General features: G+C 44.0%; 1 protein-coding gene across 3 annotated transcripts in view; it reads left to right on the top strand.

Moving 5' to 3' along the window:
• ece2b (endothelin converting enzyme 2b) overlaps positions 1–15,504 on the top strand; it is a 70,200-nt gene that overhangs the window by 10,220 nt on the left and 44,476 nt on the right. For all 3 annotated transcript variants that reach the window (XM_038961656.1, XM_038961658.1, XM_038961657.1), the window contains one exon: positions 11,109–11,192. In XM_038961656.1, coding sequence (XP_038817584.1) covers positions 11,109–11,192 — 84 coding nt within the window. The remainder of the gene's footprint in view (positions 1–11,108; positions 11,193–15,504) is intronic.

The raw sequence follows: 15,504 nt of genomic DNA on the forward strand, positions 1-15,504 counted from the left end.
TGTGTGTGTGTGCGTGTGTCTGAACATTGCGTGTGTGTGTGTGTCTGTATATGCAAGTTGTTGCATATACAGTCAGAAGTTTACATTCACCTTAGCCAAATACATTTAAACTCAGTTTTTCACAATTCCTGACATTTAGTCCAAGTAAAAATTCCCTGACTTAGGTCAGTTAGGATCACCACTATATTTTAAGAATGTGACATGTCAGAATAATAGTAGAGAGAATGATTTATTTCAGCTGTTATTTCTTTCATCACATTCCCAGTGGGTCAGAAGTTTACATACACTCAATTAGTATTTGATGGCATTGCCTTTAAATTGTTTAACTTGGGTCAAACGTTTCGGGTAGCCTTCCACAAGCTTCCCACAGTAAGTTGGGTGAATTTTGGCCCATTCCTCCTGACAGAGCTGGTGTAACTGAGTCAGGTTTGTAGGCCTCCTCGCTCGCACACGCTTTTTCAGTTCTGCCCACAAATTTTCTATAGGATTGAGGTCAGGGCTTTGCGATGGCCATTCCAATACCTTGACTTTGTTGTCCTTAAGCCATTTTGCCACAACTTTGGAAGTATGCTTGGGGTTTGGAAGACGCATTTGCGACCAAGCTTTAACTTCCTGACTGATGTTGCTTCAATATATCCGCATAATTTTCCTTCCTCAAAATGATGCCATCTATTTTGTGAAGTGCACCAGTCCCTCCTGCAGCAAAGCACCCCCACAACATGATGCTGCCACCCCCGTGCTTCACGGTTGGGATGGTGTTATTCGGCCTGCAAGCCTCCCCCTTATTCTTCCAAACATAAGGATGGCCATTATGTCCAAACAATTCTATTTTTGTTTCATCAGACCAGAGGACATTTCCTAAGTGTATGTAAACTTCCGACTTCAACTGTACTCCAACCCAGACCCCTGCACTCCTGGCCTGGGTAACAGTGGAGGCTGCTGAGTGGAGGACGGCTCATAATAATAGCCGGAACGGAGTAAATGGAATTGTATCAAACAAATGTGTTTTAGCCATTATTATAAGCCATATTCCCCTCAACAGCCTCCACTGTTACCCAGCCTAACTTCACATCACTGAGTTTCGGGTCTGTGTACTGGTTTCTCCTCATACAGTCGATTAGAAATATTAGTAAGTTAGTTGATCCTTGTCTGAGCCAGAATTGCCCAATGGGCGTTTTATACAACATTCATCTCAGGGATATTGTCATCAAAATTGAACTGGAATTACAAAATATGATAAGAATAAGGCATAAAATAACAATAATTGGCTTTTACAACTTAAATGTATTCTATACATACTGTACATTCCACTAGTAAGTAAGTGGGCGGAACGGTTAATAGGGCAAGAGCCTATCTCCTGTTTCTGTAGCGTGAGGTAGCTTCATATACAAGTATCCCCCTGGACAGGATGCTAGTCAACTACGTAGTTATTCCACATACAGGGTTCGTCAAATGTTTAGAAACTGTTTACGTCTCATACAGAGTTCTGGGGAATTGTTTTGCAGGCGCTGTCCTACTGGCACCATTGCGGTCTCATTTCCAGTAAAGCAGCCCCACATGTTCAGCGTCATCCCCGTTCCTCTGACCAAACCTGAACACTCCAGTTGTTCCCACAATAGCCTTTGTGATTGGTGCTCCACAGCTGTTTTGGACCACCCGGTAGCCAATGAGACTGCCCTGGAGACGGCCCCAGAACACATTGCTTTAATTTTTCATCAAGTGCCTAATGTCACGTGACCGGCTCTTCTGGTGGTTTCCGTGGCGACGGTGCGCCGGGGGTCACAGTTGTTTGAATTCGAGTTCCACAGAGAGGGCGCATAATTTGACAGAAAGGAGGAGAAGAGCCTTTGTCATCATTAGCTTGTCTTTCACAGTAACAGACTGATTGATTCATATTTAGGCCTCATGAAGGGACTGCCTGTCCACCTTGGCCATGGACCCATCTCCAGAAAGTAAATGATGGTGGTAATAATAATCACAAAACAACAGGATCACTATTCACTACAAATGGCTGTGGAGATGTAGTGCATTGCTTTGTTTGTGGTTGCTTTCAAAATGGTAACCTCTATCCTACATGGTGCACTACTTTTGTAGGGCTCTGGGCTAAAGTAGTGCACTAAATAGGAAATAGGGTGTAATTTGGCACGCAGCCTGGGTCTTATACCAGGCCACAGTTTAAGATCTTATAACAATACACCCACTACCTAGGCAATGAAGTGTGCTCAGTATCTATAGTATGGGGTTTTGTTGATGGACTCATAGGCTCTTACTGTGTAAGATGCAGTGGCTTTTGGAAGAGACTAAGGTTTACCAGGCATACCATGAATAAGGCCTCCCGAGTGGCGCAGCGGTCTACCATGCTAACCACACCGCTCGCGTCGCAAATGCGGGCGTCAGTGAGCGTCTGCGTGGCCAGGCGCTAAAATAGAAATTGGTTCTATTTGTGACGCTCAACGCGCTTCAAGTCCGGCCTCTCCCATCTCCTCATTGGTTTTCAGGAGCCATCTCCTCATTGGTTTTTAGGAGCATATACCCACGTGGGTGATTAACCTCTCTGCGTTACGGATCCCTTTAGCGGGATCATTTTCCTAAACAACCGCTGAATTGCAGTGCGCCAAATATCACTAGAAATATTTATAATCATGCAATCACAAGTGAAATATACCAAAACACAGTTTAGCTTGTTGTTAATCTACCTATCGTGTCAGATTTTGAAAATATGCTTTACAGCGAAAGCAATCCAAGCTTTTGTGAGTGTATCAATCAATGCTAGAACAGCTAGCCCCAAATTAGCATGGTCACGAAAGTCAGAAAAGCAATAAAATTAATCGCTTACCTTTGATAATCTTCGGATGTTTGCACTCACGAGACTCCCAGTTACACAATAAATGTTCTTTTTGTTCGATAAATATTACTTTTATAACAAAAAAACGCCATTTGGGTTGCACGTTATGTTCAGAAAACCACAGCCTCGTTCCGTTCGACGAAAATTCCAAAAAGTATCCGTAATGTTCGTAGAAACATGTCAAATGTTTTTTAGAATCAATCCTCAGGTTGTTTTTAACATACATAATCGATAATATTTCAACCGGACCGTAACCTATTCAATAAAAGAGAGAAAAAAAATGGAGAGCTACCCCTCTCGCGCGCAGGAACTAATCAAAGGACACCTGACTAGTTTTGAAAAATCTCGCTCATTTTTCAAAATAAAAGCCTGAAACTATATCTAAAGCATGGTCACAGCCTGAGGAAGCCATTGGAAAAGGAATCTGGTTGATACCCCTTTAAATGGAAGACAAACGGGAAATGAAACACAGATAAAAAATAAAAAAAACACTTCCGGGTTAGATTTCCTCAGGTTTTCGCCTGCAAAATCAGTTTTGTTAAACTCATAGACAATATTTTGACAGTTTTGGAGACTGGAGTGTTTTCTATCCTAATCTGTAAATTATATGCATATTCTACGATCTGGACCTGAGAAATAGTCCGTTTACCTTGGGAACGTTATTTAAAAAATCCAAAAAAATCTGACCCCTAGCGTCAAGAAGTTAAAAGATGAACTTAGGTCCACACTCCGGTAGGTTGTAGTAATGCTGTAAATTTGGTTGCCAACCGCCATATAAAGCCCAAAGAAGAAAAAGAAGCCTTAAGGAAGGTTGAGAGATGATGAGAAACGAATCCGGTTTACCTTTTTATCTGTGGATTAATTGTCGGAGTTGAGGACCTTGTGCATTTCAGGTAAAATAACAACCCAATGTTTATATACCAGGACAAATTAGCTAGCAACAGCAAGCTAGCTAGCTAAATTGCCATAAATGTTTAATCCTTTTTGACCTGTCCCCAAATTAATATAGTTTGTTTGTTTTGTGTTGATATTTCAACCTGCGTGTCCTGATCGCTTCTAGAGTGGGTGAACAAAATAAATGTGCTCGAGATGGCGCACGCGAACGCACACGTGCATCTGGTTTGGTCAGCATGTAAGGCACTGCATCACAGTGCTTGAGGCGTCACTACAGACCCAGGTTAGGTCCAAGACTGTGTCACAGCCCGCCATGACCGGGAGACGGTCACAGCATGAGGCAGCGCACAATTGGCCCTGCATCGTCCGGGTTAGGGGAGGATTTGGCCGGCCGGGATTTCCTTGTCCCATCACTCTCCAGCGACTCCTTGTGGCGTGCCGGGCTCCTGCAAGCTGACTTCGGTTGCCAGACAGTGTTTCCTCCGACACATTGGTGTGGCTGGCGTCCGGGTTAATAAACTATAATATTTCATACAGAAAGAAATATGTTCATTAACAAATGCGCGTCCTCTTCCAACTGTGACTCCCGGTGCCAAAACTCAAAATTCTTCCTCGTTTGGGAAGAAACAAGCCTGAAACCTTGAACAAAGACTGTTGAAATCTAGTGGAAGACATAGGAATTGCAATCTGGGAGCCAGATTTAACCTTTCTGAACCACCCATCCCGGTACCGGGATAATTGTCATCAGCAACGCTGAATAGCATAGCGCCACAGTCAAATAATATTACTAAAAATATTTATAAACATGCAATCACAAGTGAAATATACCAAAACACAGCTTAGCTTGTTGTTAATCCACCTATGGTGTCAGATTTTGAAAATATATTTTACAGCGAAAGAAATCCAAGCTTTTGTGAGTGTAGTTTTCAATGCTACATCAGCTAACCCCAAATTAGCATAGTCACGAAAGTGTGAAAAACAATAAAATTCATCGCTTACCTTAGATAATCTTGCCATAAATGTTTAATCCTTTTTTATCTGTCCCCAAATTAATATAGTTTGTTTGTTTTGTGTTGATATTTCAACCTGCGTGTCCTGATCGCTTCTAGAGTGGGTGAACAAAATAAATGTGCTCGAGATGGCGCACGCGAACGCACACGTGCATCTGGATGTTTCCACTCACGAGACTCCCAGTTACACAACAAATCTTCTTTTTGTTCGATAAATATGACTTTTATCACAAAAAAACGCCATTTGGGTTGTGCGTCATGATGAAAAAAAGGACAGCCTCATTCCGGTCCTGAAAGGAAGACGGAAATTTCCAAACGTATCAGATTAAAAAATATTACTAAAAATATTTATAATCATGCAATCACAAGGGAAATATACCAAAACACAGCTGAGCTTGTTGTTAATCCACCTATCGTGTCAGATTTTGAAAATATCTTTTACAGCGAAAGAAATCCAAGCTTTTGTGAGTGTAGCTTTCTATGCTATAACAGTTTAGCCTTATATTAGCTTGGCTAGCATGGTCACGAAAGTAAGAAAAGCAATCAAATTAATCGCTTACCTTTGATAATCTTCGGATGTTTGCACTCACGAGACTCCCAGTTACACAACAAATGTTATTTTTGTTCGATAAATGTACTTTTATCACAAAACACCGCCATTTGGATTGCGCGTTATGTTCAGAAAACCACAGCCTTGTTCCGTTCGACGAAAACTCAAAAGTATCCGAAATGGTCGTAGAAACATTCCAAATGTTTTTTATAATCAAACCTCAGGTTGTCTTTAACAAACATAATCGATAATATTTAAACCGGAGCATAACCTATTCAATAAGAGAGAAAATGAAAATGGAGAGCTACCCCTCTCGCGCGCAGGAACTAATCAAAGGACACCTGACTAGTTTTGAAAAATCTCGCTCATTTTTCAAAATAAAAGCCTGAAACTATGTCTAAAGCCTGGTCACAGCCTGAGGAAGCCATTGGGAAAAGAATTTGGTTGATACCCCTTTAAATGGAGGTTAGACAGGCCAGGTTAAAAAAAAATATATATATCACTTCCGGGTTACTTTTTCTCACGATTTCGCTTGCAGAATAAATATTATTTTTCTCACAGACAACATTTTGACAGTTTTGGAAACTTTGGAGTGTTTTCTATCCTAATCTGTAAATTATATGCATATTCTACGATCTGGGCCAGAGACAATTTACGTTTACGTTGGGTACGTATTTTGAAAAAAAAAAGAATTTCTGACCCCTAGCGCTAAGAATTGTCTCTATACGTTGTAATGGAAGAGCATGGGATCTCATAAACAAAATTCTGGTTGGTTTTTCTTTGGATTTTCTCCTACCATATAGTCTCATGCATTATTTGAACATTTCTACAAACTTCAAAGTGTTTTCTATCCAATGCTACCAATTATATGCATATCCTGGCTTCTGGGCTTGAGTAACAGGCAGTTTACTTTGGGCACGTCAGTCAGACAGGAAATAGAGAAAAATAGACCCTAGGCTGAAGAAGTTTTAAGCAAGCAGTATGTCAAGAAGCAGTGCGGCTTGGCAGGGTTATGTTTCGGAGGACGCATGGCTCTTGACCTTCGCCTCTTCCGAGTCCGTATCCAATTGGACATCACGAAATTGTGGAGAAAAATGAGTAAAAGTACAACAACAACAAAAATATTATAATAATGCCATGAATAGAGCTGACATGATTCCCTACTCTGTATGTATGTACAGCCTAGGACGATAGTCTGTTTTGTGAGGATGGCTATGGATTGGATAGGAGGGGATGAGTTGTGAGGGGAGGGAAGGAGAGAAGAGAAGAGGAGAAGAGATGAGAGAGGAACATGGTCAATGGGTGTGATGTGGGCGGATGAAAGGAAGGTTTTGTAACCTATTAGAAAGGTCATACAGAGAGTACTTTGCGTGCAAGTGTGTGTGTAGATGTGTCTCAGGGCATTTTCGTAAAAGTACTCTATAAGGAACCAGTTCTTGATTCAGATGTACTATTTTGAGGATGTGGGTGTTGTCATAAAGAAAGAGAGAGCCAGAACAAATATCATTCACCTACTCTGTATATGTGTGTGTGTGTGTGTGTGTGTGTGTGTGTGTGTGTGTGTGTGTGTGTGTGTGTGTGTGTGTGTGTGTGTGTGTGTGTGTGTGTGTGTGTGTGTGTGTGTGTGTGTGTGTGTGTGTGTCTGTGTGTGCGTACATGCGTGTAGCGCCATTCACTGTAGAAAAAAGGGATGCTAGTCTGTTTTTTTTATAGATCTGTAGTGTTTTTTTTTTATTTTTACAGATGGCCATCCGCAAAGCTCAGTGCCACACCATCCCATTTATCCCATCAGGTCAATCAATAGCCAATAGCAGATGGCTTTAATGGGTTGCCATTGTTTTCTCCTCTGTATTGTGGCCATTGCCTTGGTGCACACACATGCACGCCATTATCAATAGGCCATCATCGTCACGATAGATACTTGGTTGGTTTCCCTAGTAGCCTGAGCCGTTATCCTCATCCATCAGTTTACAACAAGAACACTACCCCAGTCTTATCTATAACCCAGTCTCTGTATCTTATCTACAGCACACACACACTCTCTCTGTGTCACACACACACACACACACACACACACACACACACACACACACACACACACACACACACACATGCACGTACTTGCACGCACGCATACATGCTCGCACGCACACACACAGACAGACACACACACACACCACCAATTACGCACCACTAATACGCTCTGTATTGCGGTTCCCTCTTTGTTAGTCATTTATTGGTTCCCTCCAGCCACCCACAACACCAGCATCATACACTGAATCTCCTCCCTCCCGTACAGCCTTCTGCTTTATGACTAACTTCTCTTCCCATCCCGTTCATTATTAACCTGGTGAGAAGGGTCTGCTGGGAGGCAGGCTGTGGGAAGGAGATCAAGGGAGGAACATCATCAGGTGGGGACCAGAGTGAGAATAGCTACAGACAGCAAGTGTGTGTGTGACTGCTTCTGGTGAGGAACTGTTGTTGTTTTATGTCTCTTTAAACTAGTGTGCTCCCCTTAGTTTGTCTTGTCTTGTTATACACGGGTTTGGGATTTGTTGGTTTTTTGTTACGTGTGTTGTTTTTAGAGGAGCTATTTAGAAGTGATGGGGCTCGCTGGTGACATCCAGAACAATGCAGAGGAAGATGCTAGTTGCATGTGTGTGTGTGAGAGAGAGAGAGAGAGAGAGAGAGAGAGAGAGAGAGACATGTCTAATGGACAAACTGACTAAGCAAAAGGTTTTCCTGTTGGTTGGTCGCCATGTGACAGTACAATATGATTACAGTGCGAAGCTAACAGACATAAATACCCAGGAAAAGCTCTTCTCAGAAAAAGAGAAATGTCTCCTAAAAAAACGACACAAGCTACAGACAACAGACAACATGGAAAGCGGCAATACACAGCTAGGGATTATGTTCACAAATCTGATTGACCTTTAGCCATGTCTTCGTGCATTTTGTGAAAGTGTGATATGTGGTGCAGTGTGTCTGATGGCAGTGTATTCCAGACATGGGAAGCTCTCACAGAGAAAGCGGATTTACTAAAGGTGCTTTTCCTTAAGGGAACTATACAGTCACCTCTCATGGCAGACCTTGTGGATCTGCTGCCATATGTTTGGGTTTTCTGTTTAACAAAAATACTGAGTGGAGGGGGAGCCAGGCCATTTAGGATCTTGAATACAAGACATGCGTCAGTGTATTGCACAAGATTATCCCAACTCAGGAGCTCATGCTTTCTGAGGATGTAACAGTGATGATGGCTATTGGGCTTCCTGTCAAGCACTTTGAGAGCCTGTTTGTAGACAGACTGAATAGGTGTTCAGGGACACATTATGCCATTTATGTTAGTCACATGTCTGTGGAACTTGTTCAGTTTATGTTTCAGTTGTTGAATCTTGTTATGTTCATACAAATATAGTTTGCTGAAAATAAATGCAGTTGACAGTGAGAGGACGTTTCTTTTTTTGCGGAGTTTAGTTTATTTTCAACCGGAAAACCAGTTTACAACCAGAAAGTGTTGTCATACATTTTTCCAGCTGGAATGATTCTTACAGGGTGTTTCCAAACTGCCTTTTGAAGAAACACTTTGTGCTTATGTCAGTTGTGCCCTTTCTGAACCTTGTTGATGAGTAATGTTCTCATGGAGACAATGGCTCATTACGACTCTCCCCACTTTAGGATCTAAAGGAACAGGTCAGAGATGGAACCTAACATTTACCTTTAGAGAGAATGTTGTTTAGATGAGTTGCGAAGTTTATTGTTTGGAACGTCATCCCTGAGCTCATCTTCCACACATGTCCTTCCAGCATGGGGGCATTCTTAGACAGTGTCATACAGAGTGTTACGTGGAGTGGAACAGGGAAACCCAAGAGCAGACTCAGATGAGGAGACTGGGATGAAGTAACCAAGGTATTTATTGAAACACAGGGGGAAGATGGAGTGCAGGCCAGGGGAATCTCGGGCGGGTTGCAGGAAACCAGGTGCGGAGGCTGAGGTTGGAGCGAGAGGGGTTGGGACAGGGTAAGCAGGTCCGAAGGGGAATCCAAGGGAGCAGTGGAGTGGGGAATCCAGAGCAGAGTAGCAGGATGAGGAGAAGTGGGACTGGAGACAGGGACCAGAGTCAGAGCGGGCAGAACTGTAGCGGAGAGGAAAACCGTGTCAGGCAAGGAAAACAGGCACAACAGGTTAACAGGATCTAAATAGTAACAAACGTCTAAAAACGTAGACTGACTGAGCAGCGATTACGATCTGGCAGTGTGGAAGTGGCAGGACTGAGTATTTGTAGAGGTCTTGATTATGGAACAGGTTGCAGCTGGTGGAGATCTGCTCTGACTCCAGCACACCTGTCTCCACCCACACGATCACACACACAGAGAGAGAGGGAGAGGGAGAGAGCACTGGGGGAGTGGCGGCAGGTCAAGGAGACACAGGATGAGCAGTAGAGGGTGTGGCAGGGGCAGATGTAACACAGAGACTGTTATGGAGTTATCTGTGTGATGAGGAGAGTGCTTTTAACTGGCTGAGGTATATGGACACCTGCTCTTCGAACATCTCATTCCAAAATCATGGGCATTAATATGGAGTTGGTCCCCCCTTTGCTGCTGTAACAGCCTCCACTCTTCTGGGAAGGCTTTAAACTAGATGTTGGAACATTGCTGCGGGGACTTGCTTCTATTCAGCCACAAGAGCATTAGTGATGTCGGGCACTGATGTTGGGCGATTAGGCCTTGCTCGGAGTCGGCGTTCCAATTCATCCCAAAGGTGTTCGCTGGGGTTGAGGTCAGGGCTCTGTGCAGGCCAGTCAAGTTCTTCCGCACCGATCTCGACAAACCATTTCTGTATGGACGTCGCTTTGTGCATGGGGGCATTGTCATACTGAAACAGGAAAGGGCTTTCCCTAAACTGCTGTCACAATGTTGGAAGCACAGATTCATCTAGAATGTCCTTGTATGCTGTAGTACTAAGATTTCCGTTCACTAAGGGGCTAAGCCCGAACCATGAAAAACAGCCCCAGACCAGTATTCCTCCTCCACTAAACTTTAAAGTTGGCACTATGCATTCGGGCAGGTAGTGTTCTCCTGGCATCCGCCAAACCCAGATTCGCCCGACAGACTGTCAGATGGGGCAGCGTGATTCATCACTCAAAAGAAGAACGCTCCAGAGTCCAATAATCTTTGTTATCTTCAACCTAGCCATGAATGAGGAAGTTATTTATATTTGCCTGTGTAAATCAATTGTTATCCATTGTTAAATAAACACTATGTGGGTGGGTGGGTGCGTCTGTCAGTGCTTGTGTATGTGGTATGTTATAACCTGAGAAGGTTAATTAAACACAGGGATTTGGATCTATCCCCGGGCACTCCTGTATTTAGTCTGCTGCTCTGTTCTGAGTGGGAGTTGTCTGGCTCAGTTCACGGCTACTCATAAGATGCCCATGCTACAAAGAACAGAAATGACTATCATCGTTTCACCAAGCACATCAAGATCAGACCGTACACACACATACGCCTGTGTTCTGTGCTCCATCACCAAACATACACACACCTTAGTGTGGGAAGAGAGGGTAATGCCGTGTGACGGGATGGCAGAGATAAGAAACCGCAGGGGGGTGTCTCTCCCTTTTCCTTTCTCCTCCCTTTCTCCCTCTCTCTCATGGGTGGCTTGGTGGTTTTCTCTAATACATTCCTTCCAAGACGGTACGGATGTGAAGTCCTGTCACTTCTCTGCACTGCTTACTCTCTATTTCATCTGGTGAAAGCGCAACTTATTTTTTTTACTGGTGATAACTCTCCTTTCTTCCTTCCCCATGCAGATGTCCAGCTACAAGCGTGCAACATTTGAGGAGGAGGCGGCAGACAACCCAGCTGATGGGAGCATGTCTCCGGACAGTGTGGAGGTCAGTCTGAGCTCAGTGGTTGATGTGAGGGGAGGGGGGCCAGAGGTCAATGGAAATGGAGGAGGCTCCACACAGTGTCAGTCTGTTATTAGGGTGAAGTTGACCTTGACGTGGATCCTGGGTCCATTTAGCATTTTCCCCACTAGTGGTTAAGGTACCTAGGGGGTACTTCACCCCAGAGCATTATTACACAGAATCTGGGTTTATTAAGCTGCCGTTAGCTTAGCCCAACGATCAGAAACAGAAAGTATGAAAGTATGATGTTATTTTATTTAGCAGACAATGGATTTGTCATGCCTTTCTCTCACGTTCTCTTGCATTTGGTCGAAGCATTGCAAAGTTATCTGAGGATAGGCTGTCTTTGAAATGTCATCATAAACTGTCAGAACTAAATGTAATCATATACACGCCCAGTGACACATAGATGTACAGTACGGATTTTAGAGAGAACACTATTCTATATGTCTGAAGACAAGTGTGTAGAAGGTTCAGCCGATTATCACTGCTGATTAACAGTAGTAGTACATTACCTTTAGACATGTAATGTGTGCAGAGCCTGTGGAACAGTGGTAACGCTCCTGGCTAGTCACATGAATTGACATTAAGGGTTGCCCTATTGTCTGGAGCAATTGAACCGAGCAGTTGCGCAAGTTTTCTGCCCAAGGTTTTCACATTGGGCAGATAATAAAAAAAGTGAAAACCAAACAGCAAAGAATTCCAATAGCCTAAAACTATTCCTCCCCATTCTTTAAGATAGACAATTTATGGCATTTATGGCAGTTGGGCAAGATGCGCCTGCTCCGAGAATTGTTTTACTGATAACAACCAAAATACAAATAATTCCAGAACTGTTCTGTCTAATTCCTATGTGTAGGTGAATACACTGAGTGTACAAAACATCAAGAACACCTGCTCTTTCCATGACATAGACTGACAAGGTGAATCAAATCAAATTGTATTTGTCACATGCGCCGAATACAACAGGTGTAGTAGACCTTACAGTGAAATGCTTCCTTACAAGCCCTTAACCAACAACGCAGTTTTAAGAAAAATAACTGTTAGGTAAAAAATAGATTAGTAAGACATAAAAATAACAAATAATTAAAGAGCAGCAGTAAAATAACTGTAGCGAGGCTATATACAGGGGGTACCGGTACAGAGTCAATGTGCGGGGGCACAGGTTAGTCGAGGTAATATGTACATGTAGGTAGAGTTAAAGTGACTATGCGTAGATAATAACCAGAGAGTAGCAGCAATGTAAAATAATAGTCTGGGTAGATATTTGATTAGCTGTTCAGGAGTCTTATGGCTTGGGGTAGAAGCTGTTAAGAAGCCTTTCCGGTACCGATTGCCGTGCGGTTGCAGAGAGAACAGTCTATGACTAGGGTGGCTGGAGTCTTTGACCATTTGTAGGGCCTGGTATAGAGGTCCTGGATGGCAGGAAGCTTGGCCCCAGTGATGTACTGGGCGGTATGCACTACCCTCTGTAGTGCCTTGCGGTCAGAGGCCAAGCAGTTGAGCCATACCAGGTGGTGATGCAACCAGTCAGGATGCTCTCGATGGGGCAGCTGTAGAACATTTTGAGGATCTGAGGACCCATGCCAAATCTTTTTAGTCTCCTGAGGGGAAATAGGCTTTTCCGTGCCCTCTTCACGACTGTCTTGGTGTGTTTGGACCATGATGGGTTGTTGGTGATGTGAACACCAATTACTTGAAGGTCTCAACCTGCTCCACTACAGCCCCGTCGCTGAGAATGGGGGCGTGCTTGGTCTTCCTTTTCCTGTAGTCCACAATCATCTCCTTTGTCTTGATCAAGTTGAGGGAGAGGTTGTTATCAAATCAAATGTATTTATATAGCCCTTCTTACATCAGCTGATATCTCAAAGTGCTGTACAGAAACCCAGCTTAAAACCCCAAACAGCAAGCAATGCAGGTGTAGAAGCACGGTGGCTAGGAAAAACTCCCTAGAAAGGCCAAAACCTAGGAAGAAACCTAGAGAGGAACCAGGCTATGAGGGGTGGCCAGTCCTCTTCTGGCTGTGCCGGGTGGAGATTATAACAGAACATGGACAAGATGTTCAAATGTTCATAAATGACCAGCATGGTCAAATAATAATAATCACAGTAGTTGTCGAGGGTGCAGCAAGTCAGCACCTCAGGAGTAAATGTCAGTTGGCTTTTCATAGCCGATCATTAAGAGTATCTCTACCGCTCCTGCGGTCTCTAGAGAGTTGAAAACAGCAGGTCTGGGACAGGTAGCACGTCCGGTGAACAGGTCAGGGTTCCATAGCCGCATGCAGAACAGTTGAAACTGGAGCAGCAGCACGGCCAGGTGGACTGGGGACAGCAAGGAGTCATCATGCCAGGTAGTCCTGAGGCATGGTCCTCCGAGAGAGAGAAAGAAAGAGAGAATAAGACGGGAGAAGTACTCCAGATATAACAAACTGACCCTAGCCCCCCGACACAAACTACTGCAGCATAAATACTGGAGGCTGAGAAAGGAGGGGTCAGGAGACACTGTGGCCCCATCCGATGATACCCCCGGACAGGGCCAAACAGGAAGGATATAACCCCACCCACTTTGCCAAAGCACAGCCCCCACACCACTAGAGGGATATCTTCAACCACCAACTTACCATCCTGAGACAAGGCCGAGTATAGCCCACAAAGATCTCCACCACGGCACAACCCAAGGGGCAGAGAATCCCAGTGGAGAGAGGGGAACCGGCCAGGCAGAGACAGCAAGGGCGGTTCGTTGCTCCAGAGCCTTTCCGTTCACCTTCACACTCCTGGGCCAGACTACACTCAATCATATGACCCACTGAAGAGATGAGTCTTCAGTAAAGACTTAAAAGTTGAGACCGAGTCTGCGTCTCTCACATGGGTAGGCAGACCATTCCATAAAAATTGAGCTCTATAGGAGAAAGCCCTGCCTCCAGCTGTTTGCTTAGAAATTCTAGGGACAATTAGGTGGCCTGCGTCTTGTGACCGTGGCGTACGTGTAGGTACAGTGGGGCAAAAAAGTGTTTAGTCAGCCACCAATTGTGCAAGTTCTCCCACTTAAAAAGATGAGAGAGGCCTGTAATTTTCATCATAGGTACACTTCAACTATGACAGACAAAATGAGGGAAAAAAATCCAGAAAATCACATTGTAGGATTTTTAATGAATTTATTTGCAAATTATGGTGGAAAATAAGTATTTGGTCACCTACAAACAAGCAAGATTTCTGGCTCTCACAGACCTGTAACTTCTTTTTTAAGAGGCTCCTCTGTCCTCCACTCGTTACCTGTATTAATGGCACCTGTTTGAACTTGTTATCAGTATAAAAGACACCTGTCCACAACCTCAAACAGTCACACTCCAAACTCCACTATGGCCAAGACCAAAGAGCTGTCAAAGGACACCAGAAACAAAATTGTAGTCCTGCACCAGGCTGGGAAGACTGAATCTGCAATAGGTAAGCAGCTCGGTTTGAAGAAATCAACTGTGGGAGCAATTATTAGGAAATGGAAGACATACAAGACCACTGATAATCTCCCTCGATCTGGGGCTCCACGCAAGATCTCACCCCGTGGGGTCAAAATGATCACAAAAACGGTGAGCAAAAATCCCAGAACCACACCCCCCGTGTGAATGACCTAGTGAATGACCTGCAGAGAGCTGGGACCAAAGTAACAAAGCCTACCATCAGTAACACACTACGCCGCCAGGGACTCAAATCCTGCAGTGCCAGACGTGTCCCCCTGCTTAAGCCAGTACATGTCCAGGCCCGTCTGAAGTTTGCTAGAGAGCATTTGGATGATCCAGAAGAAGATTTGGAGAATGTCATATGGTCAGATGAAACCAAAATAGAACTTTTTGGTAAAAACTCAACTCGTTGTGTTTGGAGGACAAAGAATGCTGAGTTGCATCCAAAGAACACCATACCTACTGTGAAGCATGGGGGTGGAAACATCATGCATTGGGGCTGTTTTTCTGCAAAGGGACCAGGACGAATGATCCGTGTAAAGGACAGAATGAATGGGGCCATGTATCGTGAGATTTTGAGTGAAAACCTCCTTCCATCAGCAAGGGCATTGAAGATGAAACGTGGCTGGGTCTTTCAGCATGACAATGATCCCAAACACACTGCCCGGGCAACGAAGGAGTGGCTTCGTAAGAAGCATTTCAAGGTCCTGGAGTGGCTTTAGCCAGTCTCCAGATCTCAACCCCATAGAAAATCTTTGGAGGGAGTTGAAAGTCCATGTTGCCCAGCAACAGCCCCAAAACATCACTGCTCTAGAGGAGATCTTCATAGAGGAATGGGCCAAA

Source organism: Salvelinus namaycush, chromosome 23 (assembly GCF_016432855.1).
Source record: "Salvelinus namaycush isolate Seneca chromosome 23, SaNama_1.0, whole genome shotgun sequence".
NCBI classification, from domain to species: Eukaryota; Metazoa; Chordata; class Actinopteri; order Salmoniformes; family Salmonidae; genus Salvelinus; species Salvelinus namaycush.